Source organism: Bufo gargarizans, chromosome 8 (assembly GCF_014858855.1).
Source record: "Bufo gargarizans isolate SCDJY-AF-19 chromosome 8, ASM1485885v1, whole genome shotgun sequence".
NCBI classification, from domain to species: domain Eukaryota; kingdom Metazoa; phylum Chordata; class Amphibia; order Anura; family Bufonidae; genus Bufo; species Bufo gargarizans.
The window spans coordinates 74671078-74689101 of NC_058087.1; the positions used below are offsets into that span (position 1 = coordinate 74671078).

An 18024-nucleotide genomic window follows, 5' to 3' on the forward strand; every position below is an offset into this window, starting at 1 on the left:
AAGGATAAGCGTATTCATTTCTACTGTAAAAAACCTTTGTACTCAACTCTGGTTCAGTTCCCAGGTACCACTTGGAACCGAACCCGAGTTCGATACAAAGGTTTTTTACAGTTGAAATGAATTTCCGAAGTTATTACACAAAGTCTCACGAGACTTCCCAAAGTAATAACTTTGGCTCATCTGAGCCAATACATTCTAATACTGTATGGAGCGCCCACTCCATACAGTATTAAAACGAAGTTTTATGCGAATCGACTTCGCTCATCCCTACTCCTCACCCCAGTGTTTTGGGTATACAGCTCATTTACAGACCTATGTGTCTTATGGTTACCTTTCCTGATGTAACCCTTTTTTCTTTTTCGTGTTCATATAGCTATTTGAAGACTTGGGTCACATTTTTTAAGACCAGTGTTTTAGACGCCCGTCTTAATAAAGCCCTAAGTTGGTGGCAGATCCTCCCCCAGTTCTAAATGTAAGACTTGTGGAGGAATTTTTTATGGGTTACACTGTTAACTGTGAGGTAAAAATAACATGTTACAGGGGTTGTCTCACTTCAGCAATTGGTATTTATCATGTAGAGAAAGTTAATACAAGGCACTTACTAATGTATTGTGATTCTACATATTGCCTCCTTTGCTGGCTGGATTCATTTTTCCATCACATTATACTCTGCTCGTTTCTAGGGGTTACAACCACCCTTCAGCAGTGGTGGTCATGCTTACTGACTATAGGAGAAAGCGCTAGCCTTTCTGGTGGCCAGGACCGCTGGAGCACGCATAGGCACACATGCGCAGCAGCTCCAACTCCGACCACCTCGTAACTGCACTGCAGCGTTGGCCATAAATCCCTGGAAACAAGCAGTGTATAATGTGATGGAAAAATGAATCCAACCAGCAAAGGGGGCAATATGGACAATCACAATACATTAGTAACTGCCTTGTATTAAATTTCTCTACGTGATAAATCCCATTTGCTGAAGTGAGACAACCTCTTTATGTATAATTTTATTTTGTGGGTCGGTACGATTACAACGATACCAACGTTATATAGTTTCCTATGTTTTAATACTTTTAAAATAAAAAATAAACATAAAAACTTAAATTGCAGGGAGTCTGTATTTTTTTTATTTTTTTTTAAATACAGTTTTGGGGTGTGTTTGACTTTTTATTAAAAAAAAATTTGGGGACGTGATTCAGCCATTTTTTCCGTTATATTTTAACAGTTCGAGCATTTTTGAACACAGCAATACCAATTATCTTTATTTCTGTATTATTTTTATTTGTAAAATGAGGAAAGTGCATTGGGTGATTTAGAATTTTTGATTCTGTTCTTTTTTATATATATTTTTTTTTTACTTTATTTTTACCTCCACCTTGAATATGCAATCGTTAGATTGCTTATACCATAGACTGCAATGGCTTAACATTACAATCTATGAGAAAATCACTGTGTTCCTGTTAAGTATTTGAAGAAAATAGGTCGGCACTGCGGTTTGCACGTGGTGCACACATCCAGGGATAGTTAGTGCCGATCCTTCTTTGCTATATATGTGTTCCTGTTGAGCCATGCCACAGGCTGGGCTTAATAGTACCATAAAGGGATTGTCTCACTTCAGAAAATAGCATTTATTATGTAAAGAAATTTAATACAAGGCACTTATTTATGTATTGTGATTGTCCATATTGCGTCCTTTGCTGGCTGGAATAATTTTTCCATGACATTATACACGGCTTGCTTCCATGGTTACGACCATCCTGCAATCCAACAGTGGTGGCCGTGCTTGCACATTATAGAAAAATAGCACTAGCTGATGTGAGCCAGAGTGGCTGGCATTTTTAACTTTAGTGTGCAAGCACGGCCTCCGGTGATGGATTGCAGGGTGGTCGTAACCATGGAAACAAGCGGTGTATAATGTGATGAAAAAAAGAAGGCAATATGGGCAATCACAATACATTAGTAAGTGCCTTGTATTAACTTTCCCTACATGGTAAATAGCACTTGCTGAAATGACACAACCCCTTTAATTACGGCAGACCTGGAAGCCTTCAGAAGGAAGCAACTGAAGAGCTCCCTCACATTCAGACACTGGGAACATCCTGTTCCTGGTAAATGACCTCTCAGATGCTGTGGTTGCAATTGAGAGGAGGCAAATACAAAATAAAAGTTTGTCCTTAAAAGGGTTGTCCAGGATTTGGATGGCCTATCCTCAGGGTCTCTCACCCCGCAAATCAGCTTTTACCTTGTAGCTTTGTTGCCTGAACTACACAGCCCTGTCCAATGTGTAGCGGAGGAGCTGGTTTCCAGTTCCCAGCTGTGTCCACTACACAATAGATGGGGCGGCTGTGTAGTTCCGACTCCAGTTTCAAGTGCTGGAGCTACGAGGTAGCAACTGGACAACCCCTTTAAGGCCAAAAATGGCTCCATCATTAGGGTTTAAAAAAGGGACTAGTTACAGTTTTTATCAGTGTCAGAGACCATATACGTCTGCAAAACATGGATACCGGCCATGTGCATTCTGCATTTTGCGGATCAGCACATCCTACCCTATGTAATAAAAACGGACAAGAATAGGACATGTTCCACTTTTCATTTTTTTTTTTTTTTTTGGGGGGGGGGGGGGGGGGGGGACCATGAAATGGACATACAGATGTAGACGAAACACAGATCAGATGCAAACAAAAATAAATAAATACGGTTGTGTGAATGGACACTTCAATGAATGTTCCACCCTGCAGTGTCCACACATGACAACTGTATCAAATTTTGTCATCAATAATTATCTGCCGTTATTATCTCTGGTCAAATGGTTTTCTATAAGGCTAATGAATAGATCAGGGTCTATCCAGAAGAATCGACCCTCCCAACATGCAGTCCATGTATTTGATGCTTATTGTGGTCTCGCTCTAAATCAAACCTTCTCTGTTTTCAGTGTATTTTGTCGCTCTTTTTCTTGCACTGAGTCAGCAAATGACAAGTGACAGGATAAACTTCTACACACCTCCAACGCAGAATGGCAGCTTGTGGTAAGACCTCACTGTTGGTATTACTCCTTTATTTTTTTATTTTTTTTATCTGATATCATTTTTATTAAAACTTTTACATGCAATAAAACCCATTCTGGTACATTGAATAGAATATAGACAAAGCACACAGTATGTTTATTTTCACAGTGACATATCTGAAAATGGCAAGTTACCACGATGTTTCTTAAAGTACAAAGTCCCCCTGCCCCCCCAACAACGGCATTACTCTTTCTGATAACAAGTACAGTTTAAAGATTATTATTATTACTACCATGGCTTAGCTGCACGTATGGACTTCAAACGGTAGACATCAGATATTTGTTTTAGGCCTCATGCACATGGCCGTGTCCGTGTGGACTTGAAGGGGTCCACAATCCGGAGCTGCAGTGCGGAACGGAGGCACGGAACCACTACAGAGTGCCTCCGCACCTCAAAGAAATAGAACATGATTAGTTTTTGTGCGGTGCGGACGGATCACTGACCCATTCAAGGTGAATGGAACTCAATCCGTTGCCCGTGCATTTGGGACCGCAAATTGCGGCTGTGTGCATGAGGCCTTAAGCGTATGTCTTCAGAGATGGATTATAATTGGAGCTGCAGATGCTGTAGGTCTGGGCACCTGATTTACCAGCCGGGTCAGCATCCTTCTATGCTGCACTGTTTTTGCAGGGCTTTGTCGTGTGTAAACAGGTATTTGCTGCCAGGAAACCATATGGGGTCAAATAATTATAGTAACACTTGTTCAGCCACGATTATTGCTGCATGTAAATCCAGCTAACAAGTTGGCAATAATCAGGACTGAATGTTCTTAGGAAAGATTGATGCCACATGTGAAAGTGTCTTAAATTCGGAGTGGCTGCAGCAGTAACACGGGAAGTAAATGAGGGAAGGGTGCAGAAAAGATAAGGGCTGGGAGTTATAGCATATGTGAAATGTCCTTCTTTGTAAGGGCTCATGCACATGAACGTATTTTGTTTCCTTGTCATTCCATTTTTTTGCGGATAGGATGCGGATCTATTCATTTCAATGGGTCCGCAAAAAATGCAGACAGCACATCATGTGCTGTTCGCATCTGTATGTCTGTTTTGTAGCCCCGAAAAACAAAAAAATAGAACATGTCCTATACTTGTCCATTTTGCGGACAAGGATAGGCGTTGTCACAATGGATCCGCAAAAGTCATACGTATTTTTGGCTGACGGCAAAATACATACGGTCATGTGCTTGAGTCTTAAGTGTAACAGAAAGAGGAGACTGCTGAGCAAATATGTTACACATCCAACCCATGCACACGCGTGATATTGAACTTGCGCAAGTGCTATCAGTGGAAAACTGACATCTTCTCCTCAGATGTGCTTCAGTATATTCCGTGATTCTGCCAAGTTTTTGTGTTTATTTTTCCTGCATGAATGTCATCGATTTTCTTGCATTGGTCATGCAAGTTAAACACTGAAAAATAACGCATAGCAATTCCCAGCAACCATCAGTGAAAAACAGACGGTCATTCAGTGTGGTTCAGTTTTTTATCACTGAACCATTGACTTGCAACACATGCTCTGTGTTTGGTTGCATTTTTCACACAGATCTATTCATTTTTATGGGGTTCTTCTTAGGGTACTTTCACACTAGCGTTTTTCTTTTCCGGCATAGAGTTCCGTCACAGGGGCTCTATATTGGAAAAGAACTGACCAAGCATATCCCCATGCATTCTGAATGGAGAGTAAGTCGTTCAGGATGTCTTCAGTTCAGTTGTTTTTGACGATGGAACTGCCCGCTGGATCACACTGCCGCAAGTGTGAAAGTAGCTTTACATAGTAACATAGTATATAAGGCCGAAAAAAGACATTTGTCTATCCAGTTCGGCCTGTTATCCTGCAAGTTGATCTAAAAATAAAACTGAGCCAATTTTCCCCACTCAAGGGTAAAAAAATTCCTTCCCGACTCCAATCAGGTAATCAGACTAACTCCCTGGATCAATGACCCATCTCTAGTAGCTATAGCCTGTAATATTATTACACTCCAGAAATACATCCAGGCCCCTCTTGAACTCCTTTAGTGAATTCACCATCACCACCTCCTCAGGCAGAGAGTTCCATAGTCTCACTGCTCTTACCGTAAAGAATCCTCTTCTATGTTTGTGTAAAAACCTTCTTTCCGCCAGATGCAGAGGATGTCCCCTCGTCACAGTCCTGGGGATAAATAGATGATGGGAGAGATCTCTGTACTGACTCCTGATATATTTATACATAGTAATTAGATCTCCCCTCAGTCGTCTTTTTTCTAAAGTGAAAAATTCTAATTTTGATAATCTTTCAGGGTACTATAGTTGCCCCATTCCAGTTATTACTTTAGTTGCCCTCCTCTGAACCCTCTCCAGCTCTGCTATGTCTGCCTTGTTCACAGGAGCCCAGAACTGTACACAGTACTCCATGTGTGGTCTGACTAGTGATTTGTAAAGTAGTAGGACCATGTTCTCATCATGGGCATCCATGCTCCTTTTGATGCAACCCATTATCTTATTGGCCTTAGCAGCAGCTGCCTGACACTGGTTTTTACAGCTTAGTTTGCTGTTCACTAAAATTCTGAGGTCCTTTTCCATGTCCGTGTTACCCAGTGTTTTACCATTTAGTATGTAAGGGTGACTTGCATTATTCCTTCCCATGTGCGTAAGGCCTCATGCACACGACCGTATGGCTTGTTCAGTATTTTGCGGTCCAGAAAAAAAAATGGATAACGTCCGTGTGCATTCCGTTTTTTACAGAACAGCTGGCTCCTGATAAAACAGTACTATCCTTGTCCGTTATGTGGACAATAATAGGACATGTTCTATCTTTGAACAGAAATATGGAAACGGAAGGCATACGGAGTACCTTCCGTTTTTGTTTTGCGGATTTATTGAAATAAATGGTTCCGTATACGGAACGCAAAAAACGGAATGTAAACTGGAAAAAAAAAAAAATGTTTGTGTGCAGGAGGCCTAACCTTACATTTGTCAGTGTTAAACCTCATCTGCCCAAGCCTCTAATCTATCCAGATCCATCTGTAGCAGTATACTGTCCTCCTCCATGTTAATTACTTTACACAGTTTAGTGTCATCTGCAAAAATTGATATTTTACTGTGCAAGCCTTACGAGCAAAAACGCAACAGATAGAACATCCATTTTTTTTTTCATGCAGTGCAATCTTTTATGAAAAAAAAATGCACATGTGTATAAACTTTAATGGGTCAGTTTTTACTGCAGGTGCTGTCTGTTTTAAACACAGACAGCACCCACACATGTACATTTTTTTTACACAACCGTATTCAGTACGTGAAATACACTCCATGTGTCAGCTGAATTCCCTGGGCTGAGTGCTGCTCCTGTGACAGGACCTCACTGCATTATAATGATTTATAATGCTGTGTGTTCCTGCCTGACTTCAGATGTACTGAATTGTACTCACATGGCGTAGTCAGTACAATTCAGTAGATCTGAAGTCAGGCAGGAACAGCAGCAGTCACCCTGGAAAATATCTCTGACACCCGGAGCATATTTTATATACGGAATACGCTCTTTTGAGATTAGCCTAATCCCTAGACCAGTGTGTGATGTAAAATGTAATACAGCTGTGTAGCAGTCCTGCTCTCTCTCCAGCCCAATGATTCAGCGGCACAGGTTGCACAAATATGTACATCTCTGCGGGAAGTTGTTTGTTTCATGAATACCTTTTTTTGTATACATTCCTAAAAAAAAAAATACACTGCCCACTGTGGTCACGTGCTGTATGCGCATGACCCGACAGCACTGGAGGGGCACAGGATTTAGGCTGGGTCTACATGGCGATCCTGGCTGCAACACTCGTGGTGCCACCAATAATTGCTGTGCAGCCATTGAAATGAATGAAGTTGCAGCGCCAACCCCAGAGTTGCAAAAAAACTGCTTATCTGCTCCCTCCCTGTTCAGTGACCTCTGCATAGGTCACACAGTGGGGGTCATTTACAAAGAATGGCTGTTTATGCCTGTTTGTTTCCCCTTTGCGCTGGCAGAGGATGTGCATAGTTTCTGACAAGGCATGCGCTCCTCCGGAAGTCCATGCGCTAGGTGTAAAAACTATTCCAGCCCCTGACTGGAGTGGCTTTTCACCAACATTTACGTCCATTTCCAATCTGTTTGAAATCCGCAAGTAAATTCACAGTACACTTGTCAGTTGCGGATTTAAACATGATTGAAATTAATAGAAGAAATCTGCGATCAATCCACTAATAAGCCACTAGATAATGGTCATGCTGGCAACCTACAAGTCCAATGCACATGAGCAAATCCGGATGTATACAGAGATTGGAATATCCTATTGACTTGTATCGTACTGTACTTTACTGTGGATTTGCAGTGTGGAATCTGCAACGTTTGAACTTGGCCTAAGTAAGGCTAGCTGGTTTAAGATATTGTTTCTTGTAGATTTTTTTTTTTTGTCCATAGTCACTTCACTGCTTCTTTTTTTATTCTTTGTAATCCCAGGCAAGAAGATACAGAGGGACAGATCCTTCAGCCTTGGGTTGTCCTCAATTTGGTTGTAACTCTGTTGGTCGGCCTTGCCTGGCTGTTTTTATCATGTCGGCCAGACTTGGATCACAGTGAAGGTACGATCTCTTATACATTATCAAAAAAATAGCCCCATCAGTATCTGACTCCATTAAAGGCATACACTCCTGGAGCTGTCGTTAAAGGAGGACTGCAGTCAATATGATCATGTCATATGTCATAGATACATGTGCAGCTTCTGGAAGTGTCATCAGCACGAGAACTGTGCATCAGGTACTTCATAAAATGGGTTTCCATGGCCAAGGAGCTGCACACAAACCTAAAATCAGCACATGCAATGCCAAATAGCTAGAGTGGTGTAAAGCTCACATTCACTGCAGTATCGAGCAATGTAAATGTCTTCTATGGAACGATGAATCAGTCTGGGTTTGGCAAATACTAGGATGATGCTACCTACTGGAATGCATAGTGCCCATAGTAAGAGTAATGGCATGGGACTATTTTCAGGGTTCGGGACTAAGCCTTTTATTTTCAGTGAAAGGTAGCGTTATTGCCACGACATACACAGAGATTTTATACAATTATTGCTTCCAACTTTGAGGCAACAGTTTGGAGAAGGCACTCTCCTGTTCTAGCATGACTTTGTTTGCCTGTGCACCAAGTGAGATCCATAAAGACATGGTTTGGTGGGGAGGAACATGTGTGGTGTGCACATAGTCCTGGCATCAAGCCCACCAAACACTTTGGGATGAACTGGAATGCTGATGATGAGCCAGATCTTCTCAACCACCATCAGTGTCCGACCTCACAAATGCTCTTGTGATTGCATGGGCACACACTCCCAAAGATACACTATAACATCTGTAGGGAAGTCCTCCCAGAAGAGTGGAGGGACAGTTTGCCTGAAAGTGTCAGATTTCTAGTAGATGACAAAAACTGGAATACTCCTGTAATCGGCTTCCAAGACTTAAAAGTCAGACATTGACTCCTAGAGGGCCCTAACGAGACGGTTCTCTCTCTGAGATACTCCTTTGCTCTATACAAAGTTGGTCTCCTTAAAGGTAACCAGTACCTCCCCTAAGCTGCATCCTAACGCATTGCACTCAGACAGCCAGAATCGTGGCTGTTTGATGAGGGGCAAACAGCCCCAAATAGCTGTCTGGATATATGACTTGGCTATTTTCCCTTATGTTCCAAAGCTTGTTAAAGGGAACCTGTCACAGTGAACATGGTATCTGATCTGCAAGCAGCATGTTATAGGACAGGAGGGGATGAGCAGCTTGATGTGTCGTTTTCTGGGAAAAGATTCAGTAAAACCTGCAATTCATTCACTTAAATTCCTGCTCATTCTGGGCTCTGAAGTCCAGGAGGCGGTCCTATCGGTGATTGACAGCTATAGCTGTAGACACAGTCATAGAGGGAAGGTATTGAGAGCCTTACACACCATTCTGGTATTTATATAGACAAAATCCTACGTCCATTCGTGTCAACACTCCCCTCATACCTACGAGACACGACTGATCTACTACAAAGAGTCGAAGGAGTCACTATAGAACCTGACAGCTGGTTTGCATCAATAGATGTAGAAGCACTATATACTTCTATCCCACATAACAAGGGTTTAGCAGCAGTAAAATACTATCTGGACTCCAGGTCTACGGATCTATACCGACACAATCAATTTACCCTCCAACTCCTCAATTTTGTGCTTACACACAACTATTTCATATTTGAGGACCGCTTCTACCACCAGCTCAGGGGCACTGCAATGGGTAGCCCCTGTGCACCGACATATGCCAATCTGCTCCTGGGCTGGTGGGAGGACACGGTCGTCTTCTCTGAATCAATGTCATCCTGGACCAGATTCATCTCCCTATGGTCCAGATATATAGATGACATTCTACTACTCTGGTCAGGTACAGCTAGTCAATTTCAACAATTCATGGACACCCTTAACTCAAACCACATTGGACTGTTTTTCACCTTTGAAATGCACCCCAATACCATCAATTTTTTGGATGTCTGTCTGGCAAGAGATCAACACAATTACATTAAAACCACCCTCTTTAGGAAGAAGACTTCAACCAATAGTCTTCTACGTTGGGAAAGCTTTCACCCCACCCCCCTTAAGAGGGGCATTCCAAAAGGCCAATTCCTAAGAGTTCGGAGGAACTGTTCCAACAGTCAAAACTTCTCGCATGAAGCATCAAAACTTTTTGATCGCTTCAAACAAAGGGGCTATCCTGACCCCTGTCTGTTTGAGGCATGGGACTGGGCCAATTCAAAGGACCGTACCACCCTCCTTCAACCAAACCCTAAAAAACCAGACTCTCAGGATCTAATTAGAATCATCGGCACCTTTGACTCAGAATCGAGACAAATTCGAGACATCTTAAATCGATATTGGTCTCTTCTTAAGACCGACCCTGATCTCACACAGGTTCTACCGGAAAATCCGGCAATCACCTATAGACGCGGACGCAATATAGGTGACACCTTGGTCCACAGTCACTTTGAGCCCCCAGAAAAGAAGACATGGCTGTCTAACAGACAAGTGGGCACTTTTAAGTGCGGTAAATGCAAGGCATGCATGTATATAGTCCCCGGTAAAACATTCATGAATAGCCTAGGTGATCAGACCTTCTATCCTCGCAGCTTTGCAAATTGTAACACAGCTGGGATAATCTACATGGCTCAATGTGACTGTGGACTCAAGTATATAGGCAAGACCAAAAGAATTTTAAAAAAACGGATTCTTGAACATATCGGAGATATCCGAAATAAACGAGACAAACCGATATCCAGACACATGTGGATGAGTCATGCAGGGTCCACCAAAAGTATCCATTTCTTCATGATTGAAGTCCTAAAAATGTCTAAGCGAGGTGGGGATATAGACAAATTATTAAAACAGAAAGAGTCCAGATGGATCTTCAGACTAAACACTGTGGCACCATCTGGACTTAACGAAAACATAGATTATGCGTGCTTTATTTGAGGCCCCTTATCTGATAGGATCAATTTATCTTTTATCTAGTACAACGTATGTTGACTGGGAGATTAACCCCTCCACACCTGATCCTCATTTATTTATTCAATAGTTGGTCACCCCTTATCAACTATTCCCTGGCTATCTATTATTAATGTATCCATTTTGGATGCATACACCTATATTTGATACACTTCCATTATTCCTTGCAATCCGATCTCCGGCTCTCTTTGCCATCATCCTGGGACTAACTTACTTCCCCTTAGGATACTTTAATTATGTCCCCCACCATCCCCCTTGCCCCTATTCCTCCTCAACCCCTTTTTAATATCGAGTCCACTCACATTTTGGTACTCTTTATAAATGATGGCCACTGCAATCAGCCATCTCGGCCCCAATGCTCCGCCCATTCACCTGACCGGTACAGTGACCTCACCAGATCACATGTGCGGCCGCGTCATTCCCCCGGTCACGTGGGGGCATCTGACGTAGGAGGCCTCGCGTCACACCGATTACGTGGGCGCCCGGCCTCCCTGTTGCCCGTCACGTGACCGACACAGTGACCTCACTAGGTCACATGTACGGCCGCGTCATTCTCCCGGTCACGTGGGGGCATGTTACGTAGGACGCCTCACGTCACATCTATCACGTGGACGCCCGGCCTCCCCGATACCCGGAAGTACTCCATAAATAGGCAACCACGTTAGCGTTTCTCTGCTACCTGCCGCACATCACCACCTGAGCGCCACCTCAACATTTCATCTGACTCTGGCTTCCTCATCTATGGACTCAATATGTGGACCCCTAACTTTTTAAGGGAACGCAAGTACCATGTGCTTTAATAGCACTATTTGCCTGTTATCTTGTTGCACTGCTATAATTTAAATAGCTACTCTCTGTGGTACCTATTGAACATCGTCTATACCATATCTTGATCTAATTATCTAATTTTGTCCAGACTCTTCATGTGTGGTGTCCTCTCATATTATAACTAATTTGCAGCTAGTCAGGGGGACCTTCTTATTCGGATTATACATTGTATATATAAAGTGTTATACCGTCACTTAGCCACTCCCTGGAATTCTTGAGATTTGGGGATCTGTAGAGTTTATCAATCCAGACCCCCCACCTCTCGATCCACCACCGGCTACTTAGGTATCCCCCGTATCAAATATTCAGTTATCTTACTGACAGGTGTTACTATTCTCATTAGAGCCAGCGGCTTATATTGTTATTATTTTATCTAAAATAGCTCTAAAAAAGCTCATAAATCAAAAATTAAATCTTCTTGTACATAATATCACTTTAGTACTTTTGGTGTCGGTCTTCCATGATCAATTTTGTCCCCTGATGAGCCTGACAACAACCAGGCGAAACGCGTAGGGACGGTATTGGACATTTCTATTACCTTATATATATTCACCTTTTTCTTTTGGATTATTGACTGCCACATTTAATCTCCTTCGGGTACTTTTTCTATTTATTATTTTGTGTACTTTAGTATAGGTCTTCTATTAAGATCATTAATCCTTGTGTTCCTTCTCCCGCTAGGGTTCCTTAGGGTTTTTAGGAGGTACGAGAGACGGGATCGCCCTTATCAGGGCGGCTATTCCGTATATAGGCAGGATCATTTACATCAGGGCCAGTATCAGGGACATTTTTCCCTATAGGCCCAACACAACTGCTCAACCACCTCCCTATCAGCCTTAGATGGGTTACACCATTAGACCCTACTTTTTGATTTCTTTTTTGTATTTATTTATTTATTTTCTAATTTTTGTATAGATAAGGGTGCATTGACTTTTATTTAAATACAATTAAAGGTTATATTTTAGAATGGTGGTAATTCTGTGGTTACCACCCCACCATAGAGGGAAGGTAGTCAATCACTGATAGGACCGCCTCCTGGACTTTAAAACCCAGAATAAGCAGGAATTTGAAAAGATAAATTTAAAGTTACTGAATCTTTTCCAATAAAACTACATATTTATCTAGTCTTTTCCTCCTGTTCTATAAGATTCTGCGTGCAGATTACGCTGCATTTTCATGAAGACAGGTTCCTTTTAAAAAGTCAGACATTGACTCCATAGGGAGCCATTTCCAATAGGTGGCACTAAAGAGTCTGTTCTATTTCTTTGGTAGATACCTCTTGTCTGTAATCTAAGACTGAACACTGTCTGAAAGATATTGATTCCACTTTTAAGCTGCCCATGCATTTTAAATTGTTAAAGGGGTTATCCAGGAATGGTAATGATGACTTATCCTCAGAATAGGCCATCATTATCACATTAGCGGGTGTGTCCCCAATCATCCCTGCCAATCAGCTATTTCAGGGAACCGCTGCACTCAAAGAAGCTCTGGTGAGCGATGCAGGCTCACGGCAGCTTTCCAAGGACAGCGCCATACGTTGTATAGTGGCAGTGCTTGGTATTGCAGCTTATCCCCATTGACTTGAATAGGCCATGTGACCGATGTACAGTGATGGCGTAGGAAGAGCCTGCAGTGCTCAAGGCCTCTTCTAACAGCTGATCGGCAGGGTTCCCGGGTGTCGCACTCCCCACAGATCTGATACTGATGACCTATCCTGAGGATAAGTCATAAATATCTTCTCCTGGATCACCCCTTTAAATGACAAATACAGTCCTTTCTCATGGTTTAGAAAATAGTGCTGGTTATACATCATAGACTTAAAGGGGTTGTCCGGGTTCAGAGCTGATCCCAGATATACCTCCATTTTCATCCAGGCAGCCCCCTGACATGCTCTGATGCTCTCCTTTGCCCTGCGCTAAATCGCGGCAGGGCAAAGGCATTTTTAGGAGTTCCTGTGACGTACTGGGGATATCCATGGGGCTGCCAGGAAGCCCGGTGATGTCACCGATGGGCGGGGTTTAGCGCTGCCCTAGCCAGTAAAACAACTAGGGCAGCACTAAAGCCCGCCCATCAGAGCCGGTGACGTCACCGAACACACTGTCGTGCGGAAGTTTCTGCCCGGCAGTGTGTTATGATAAACAAAAGAGCTCTTGCCCTGCGCGATCTAGCGCAGGGCAAGGGAGCGCATCAGAGCATGAGATGTTCCGATGCTAGCCTCAGGGATGCTGTCGGGGTGAAAATAAGGGTATGTCCAGGTTCAGCTCTGAACCCGGACAACCCCTAAATCACTATAGTCAGCATACTAAAAAATATTAATTGGCTAAAGTAGGGAAACAAACTCAGCATCTGTGCCTCTCCTCCTTTATTCCCTCAGTGCTCTGGTAGCTCTCTGCAGTATTACCGCTGCCAGCAGCAGTTGGCCACCTGACCTCCCAGGGTGCCATGTTGTTTACTGCAAAAGTTCATACATACCAGAGCAGTAGGTGCCCAGGGAATAGTGGAGGCAAGTGAAGGTATAGTGTGTTGTTTTTCAGTTCTAAGCCATTTCAGAGCTTTTTTTTTTTTTTTTTTAAAGGGTATTCCAGCAGCATGAAATGGTGGCATATCTCTTGCTGATTGAGGAGGTCAGACCTCCCCTATCAGCAAATGATGGCATATCCTAGAGCAGGGATGCTCAACCTGCAGCCATCCAGCTGTTGCAAAACTACAATTCCCAGCATGCCCTAATAGCTGAAGGCTGTCCCAAGCACACTGGGAGTTGTAGTTTTGCAACAGCTGGAGGGCTACAGGTTGGGTATCTGTCCAAGATTTATGCTATCACTTATACTGCTGGAATACCCCTTAAAGAGGTTTTCAGGGATTTTTTTTTAACTAATGACCTATCCTCCATCAGTTAAAAAAAATTCCAGAAAACCATCTAAGTCGCTGGACATGTGAAGTTTGTTTCTTATGGACTACATTTTCATTTATCATCTTAGAATCCATCTTCATCCCAGAAGAAGATGATTACCCAGACATGGAGAAGGGGATGAAAATTCAAGCGTGAATTGTGTTCAGACACATCAATGATGCCTTTGTTTTTTTATACTTCTTTATATACCTTTTTTATATGCATTCTTTTTATCCTGTTTTACATTGTTTTTATACTTTTAAAAAATAATATATTTTTGTCAATTGTACATTCAGAATTGTAAATGAAATATGTTTTGATAATGATTCTTTTTAAAGTGTACAAATTTGATGGAAATGAACATTGCACTGATTCTTATTCGCTGAAATGTAAAAGATGTATTTGAGTCGATTAGGACTCTATAAACTGTACATATACAGTGTGGTAATAATATTGTCCAGGATTGAATAGGTTTCTGAATGTAGAATAGTATTCCTTTATTTTGCTACTTAGGAAAAGTGTTGCTAAATCGTCGTGTAAGGTAAGTCAAACCAATGCATTATCTTATTTCTATTTTTTTTACATAATAGGGGTAATGTATCAATTGGTTTGGGCCAGATTTGTCACAAACTAATTGATACACACAAACTTCTAAAAGATGTGGCAAATTTATTAAAAGGCATGCAACGCTTGGCCATCTCACTCCAGCGCACAGCGGGTTTAGAGTGGTATATCAAACTTGAGCCTAAGTAAATCTCCCCCAGCATTCAGGTATAGAGCAAGGTACTGGTTTCCTTTGCAGTGAGGCAGTATACTGTAGTATTCTCTGTTATATCTGCTAACTTTCCCTTCTAATATGCAGAATAACACGGCTCACCTACCAAGGATATATACAGTGCATTCAGAAAGTCTTCAGATCCTTTCACTTTTTGTAATGTTGTAGCCTTTTGCTAAAATTAAAAAAATAAAGTTTCTTTTCCCCCCATCAGTCTGCACTCAATATGCCATAATAACAAAGTGAAAACAGATTGTTCAATATATTTGCCAATTTATTGAAAAGGAAAAACTAAAATAATACATTGACATAAGTATTCAGACCCTTTACTCCGGACTTAGGCTACTTTCACACTAGCGTTCGGGTGTCCGCTCGTGAGCTCCGTTTGAAGGGGCTCACGAGCGGACCCGAACGCAGCCGTCCAGCCCTGATGCAGTCTGAATGGAGCGGATCCGCTCAGACTGCATCAGTCTGGCGGCGTTCAGCCTCCGCACGGACAGGCGGACAGCTGAACGCTGCTTGCAGCGTTCGGGTGTCCGCCTGGCCGTGCGGAGGCGTACGGATCCGTCCAGACTTACAATGTAAGTCAATGGGGACGGATCCGTTTGAAGATGCCACAATATGGCTCAATCTTCAAGCGGATCCGTCCCCCATTGACTTTACATTGAAAGTCTGGACGGATCCGTCCGAGGCTATTTTCACACTTAGCTTTTTTTTTGCCATTTTAATGCAGACGGATCCGTTCTGAACGGAGCCACCGTCTGCATTAATATGAGAGGATCCGTTCAGAACGGATCCGCCCGAACGCTAGTGTGAAAGTAGCCTTAGTTGAAGCACCTTTGGCAGTGATTACAGCCTCCAGTCTTCTTTGGTTTTCATTAAGAATACTGTATCTCTGTACTTTGCTCCATTCCGCTTTTCCTTAACTTTAACCAGTCTCCCTGTCCCAGATGTTCAAAAACACCCCCACATGTTTTAGGGATGTATTGGGCAGTTGATAAGAAGTGCCTGGTTTCCCCAAGATATGACGCTTAGAATTGAAGCAAAAAAGTTAAATCTTGATTTCACCAGACCGGATAAACTTGTTTCTTAGGCCCCATGCACACGGCCGTGTGCGGGCCGTGGAACCGCGGCCTGGATCCCTCCTGAGAGCAGGAGCGCACGGCGTCACTGGTTGCTATGACGCCGTGCGCTCCCTGCTGCCGCCGCAATACAGTGATACACTGGTATGATCTATACCAGTGTATTACTGTACTGTGTCGGCAGCAGGGAGCGCACGGCGTCATAGCAACCAGTGACTCCGTGCGCTCCTGCTCTCAGGAGGGATCCAGGCCGCGGATCCACGGCCCGCACACGGCCGTGTACATGGGGCCTTAGTCTGATAGTCCTTTAAGTGATTTTTTTTTTGTTGCAAACTTCAGCCCAGTTTTTATGAATCTTTTACTGAGGAGAGGCTTCTTTCTGGCCACACTGCCATAAAGCCCAGATTGGTGAAATGCTGCAGTGATGGTTTAACTTCTGGAAGTGTCTTCCATCTGCACACAGGACCTCTGCAACTTATAAAGAGTGACTATACGGCTCTTGGTCACCTCAAGGCCCTTCTTCCCCAGTCACTTAGTTTGGTGGGGTGGCCAGCATTAGGCAGTGTCCTGGTTGTTCCATGAAAGAATTATGGAAGCCACTCTGCTCTTAGGAACTTTAAGTGAAGGAAATAATTTTTATTTTTTTTTGTTACCTTTTGAGAATATAATATATTTGCAAAAATATCAAAAAAAGGTAAATATTGTTTATTTTAGCACAAGGCCACAGCATAATACAATTTGAAAGGGTCTGAAGACTTTCTGAATGCATTGTAGATTAGTTTGACTTATGGAGTCTGGTCTGGATTCAGAATTTTTGGGTGAAAGTGATTATTCAGGGTTTGTAAAAACTGTAACTAAATAGCAAATAGAATCTAAGATCGCTGTTGCACCGTAAATTACAATGATGCTATGATCATGCATAAAGAAAAAACACAGCATGAAGACCTTGCAATTATCCCTTAAAGGGACACTGACAGGCCAAATCAGCATATTTAGGTATATATATGACAGTACAGGTCTTATACAGTCTATTAAAAGCATCTAAGTATCCCCCCTGTCCACCTTTATAAATACCGAAAAATAAAGTTTTATAACCTGCCTGTCTCGTCACCAATCTGCCCAAGGGGCAGCGTTTAATCTCAAATTGCGCCCAGCCAGCCGCTCCCAACTGCCGTTCTGAAGCCCTGCCCAGCTCATCAATATTCACTTCGCTGGGCGGCGGCTACAACTCTCCCCAGTCAAGATCCTGCGCTCTAAAGCGCTGCTCTGAACAGTGCCCGGTATTTATAAGGTGGACAGATGCTTTTAATAGACTGTATAAGACCTGTAATGTCATATATATATATATATATATATATATATATATATAACTAAATATGCTGATTTGGCCTGTCAGTGTCCCTTTAAAGACATTAAGTGTACATGTGCCACAGGTGGAGAACCTAGGCTATAGACTAGGAGTTACCAACCCATGGCTCACAAACACTAAATTCTACTTAATTACTTGTGAAAAATGGCTGCGCCATTGCCTCTGCACCTTCTCTGCTCAGCGACAGTGAGCTGAGGTTGTGTGTGGTAGTCACACACAGCACATAACTAACCTGCTGCCTGGAGCTCGTAAAAGGGTTGTCCGGGAAGAAGTATTTTCTACCTAATGTTCACAGCCTGCTTCCCATCTCTCTGGTCCTCCGCAATGGCTCTGGTGTGTCATTGGCTGTAGTGAAGCACACCTGAATCAATGTTTGAATTTTTTTTTCAAGTAGGCAGATTGCCATCAGGTCAGCACACAAGTTGGTGCTATGTGATTGGTGCCCATCCAGTGTGCTGCATAGGGGCAAAGACAGGAGAAAAGGAGCTGGCATTGTGACAGCCTG

At 42.7% G+C, this 18024-nt stretch overlaps 1 protein-coding gene across 5 annotated transcripts in view; it reads left to right on the forward strand.

Annotated features, from left to right (window-relative positions):
* TMEM237 (transmembrane protein 237) overlaps window positions 1-14650 on the forward strand; it is a 66551-nt gene extending 51901 nt beyond the window's left edge. For 4 of the 5 annotated variants that reach the window (XM_044303883.1, XM_044303882.1, XM_044303884.1 and 1 more), the window contains 3 exons: window positions 2930-3023; window positions 7521-7642; window positions 14382-14650. In XM_044303883.1, the coding sequence (XP_044159818.1) occupies window positions 2930-3023; window positions 7521-7642; window positions 14382-14449 (284 nt within the window). In that variant the 3' untranslated portion in view covers window positions 14450-14650. The remainder of the gene's footprint in view (window positions 1-2929; window positions 3024-7520; window positions 7643-14381) is intronic. The other variant, XM_044303885.1, reaches the window with a different exon arrangement.
* Window positions 14651-18024: the final 3374 nt, after the last annotated feature.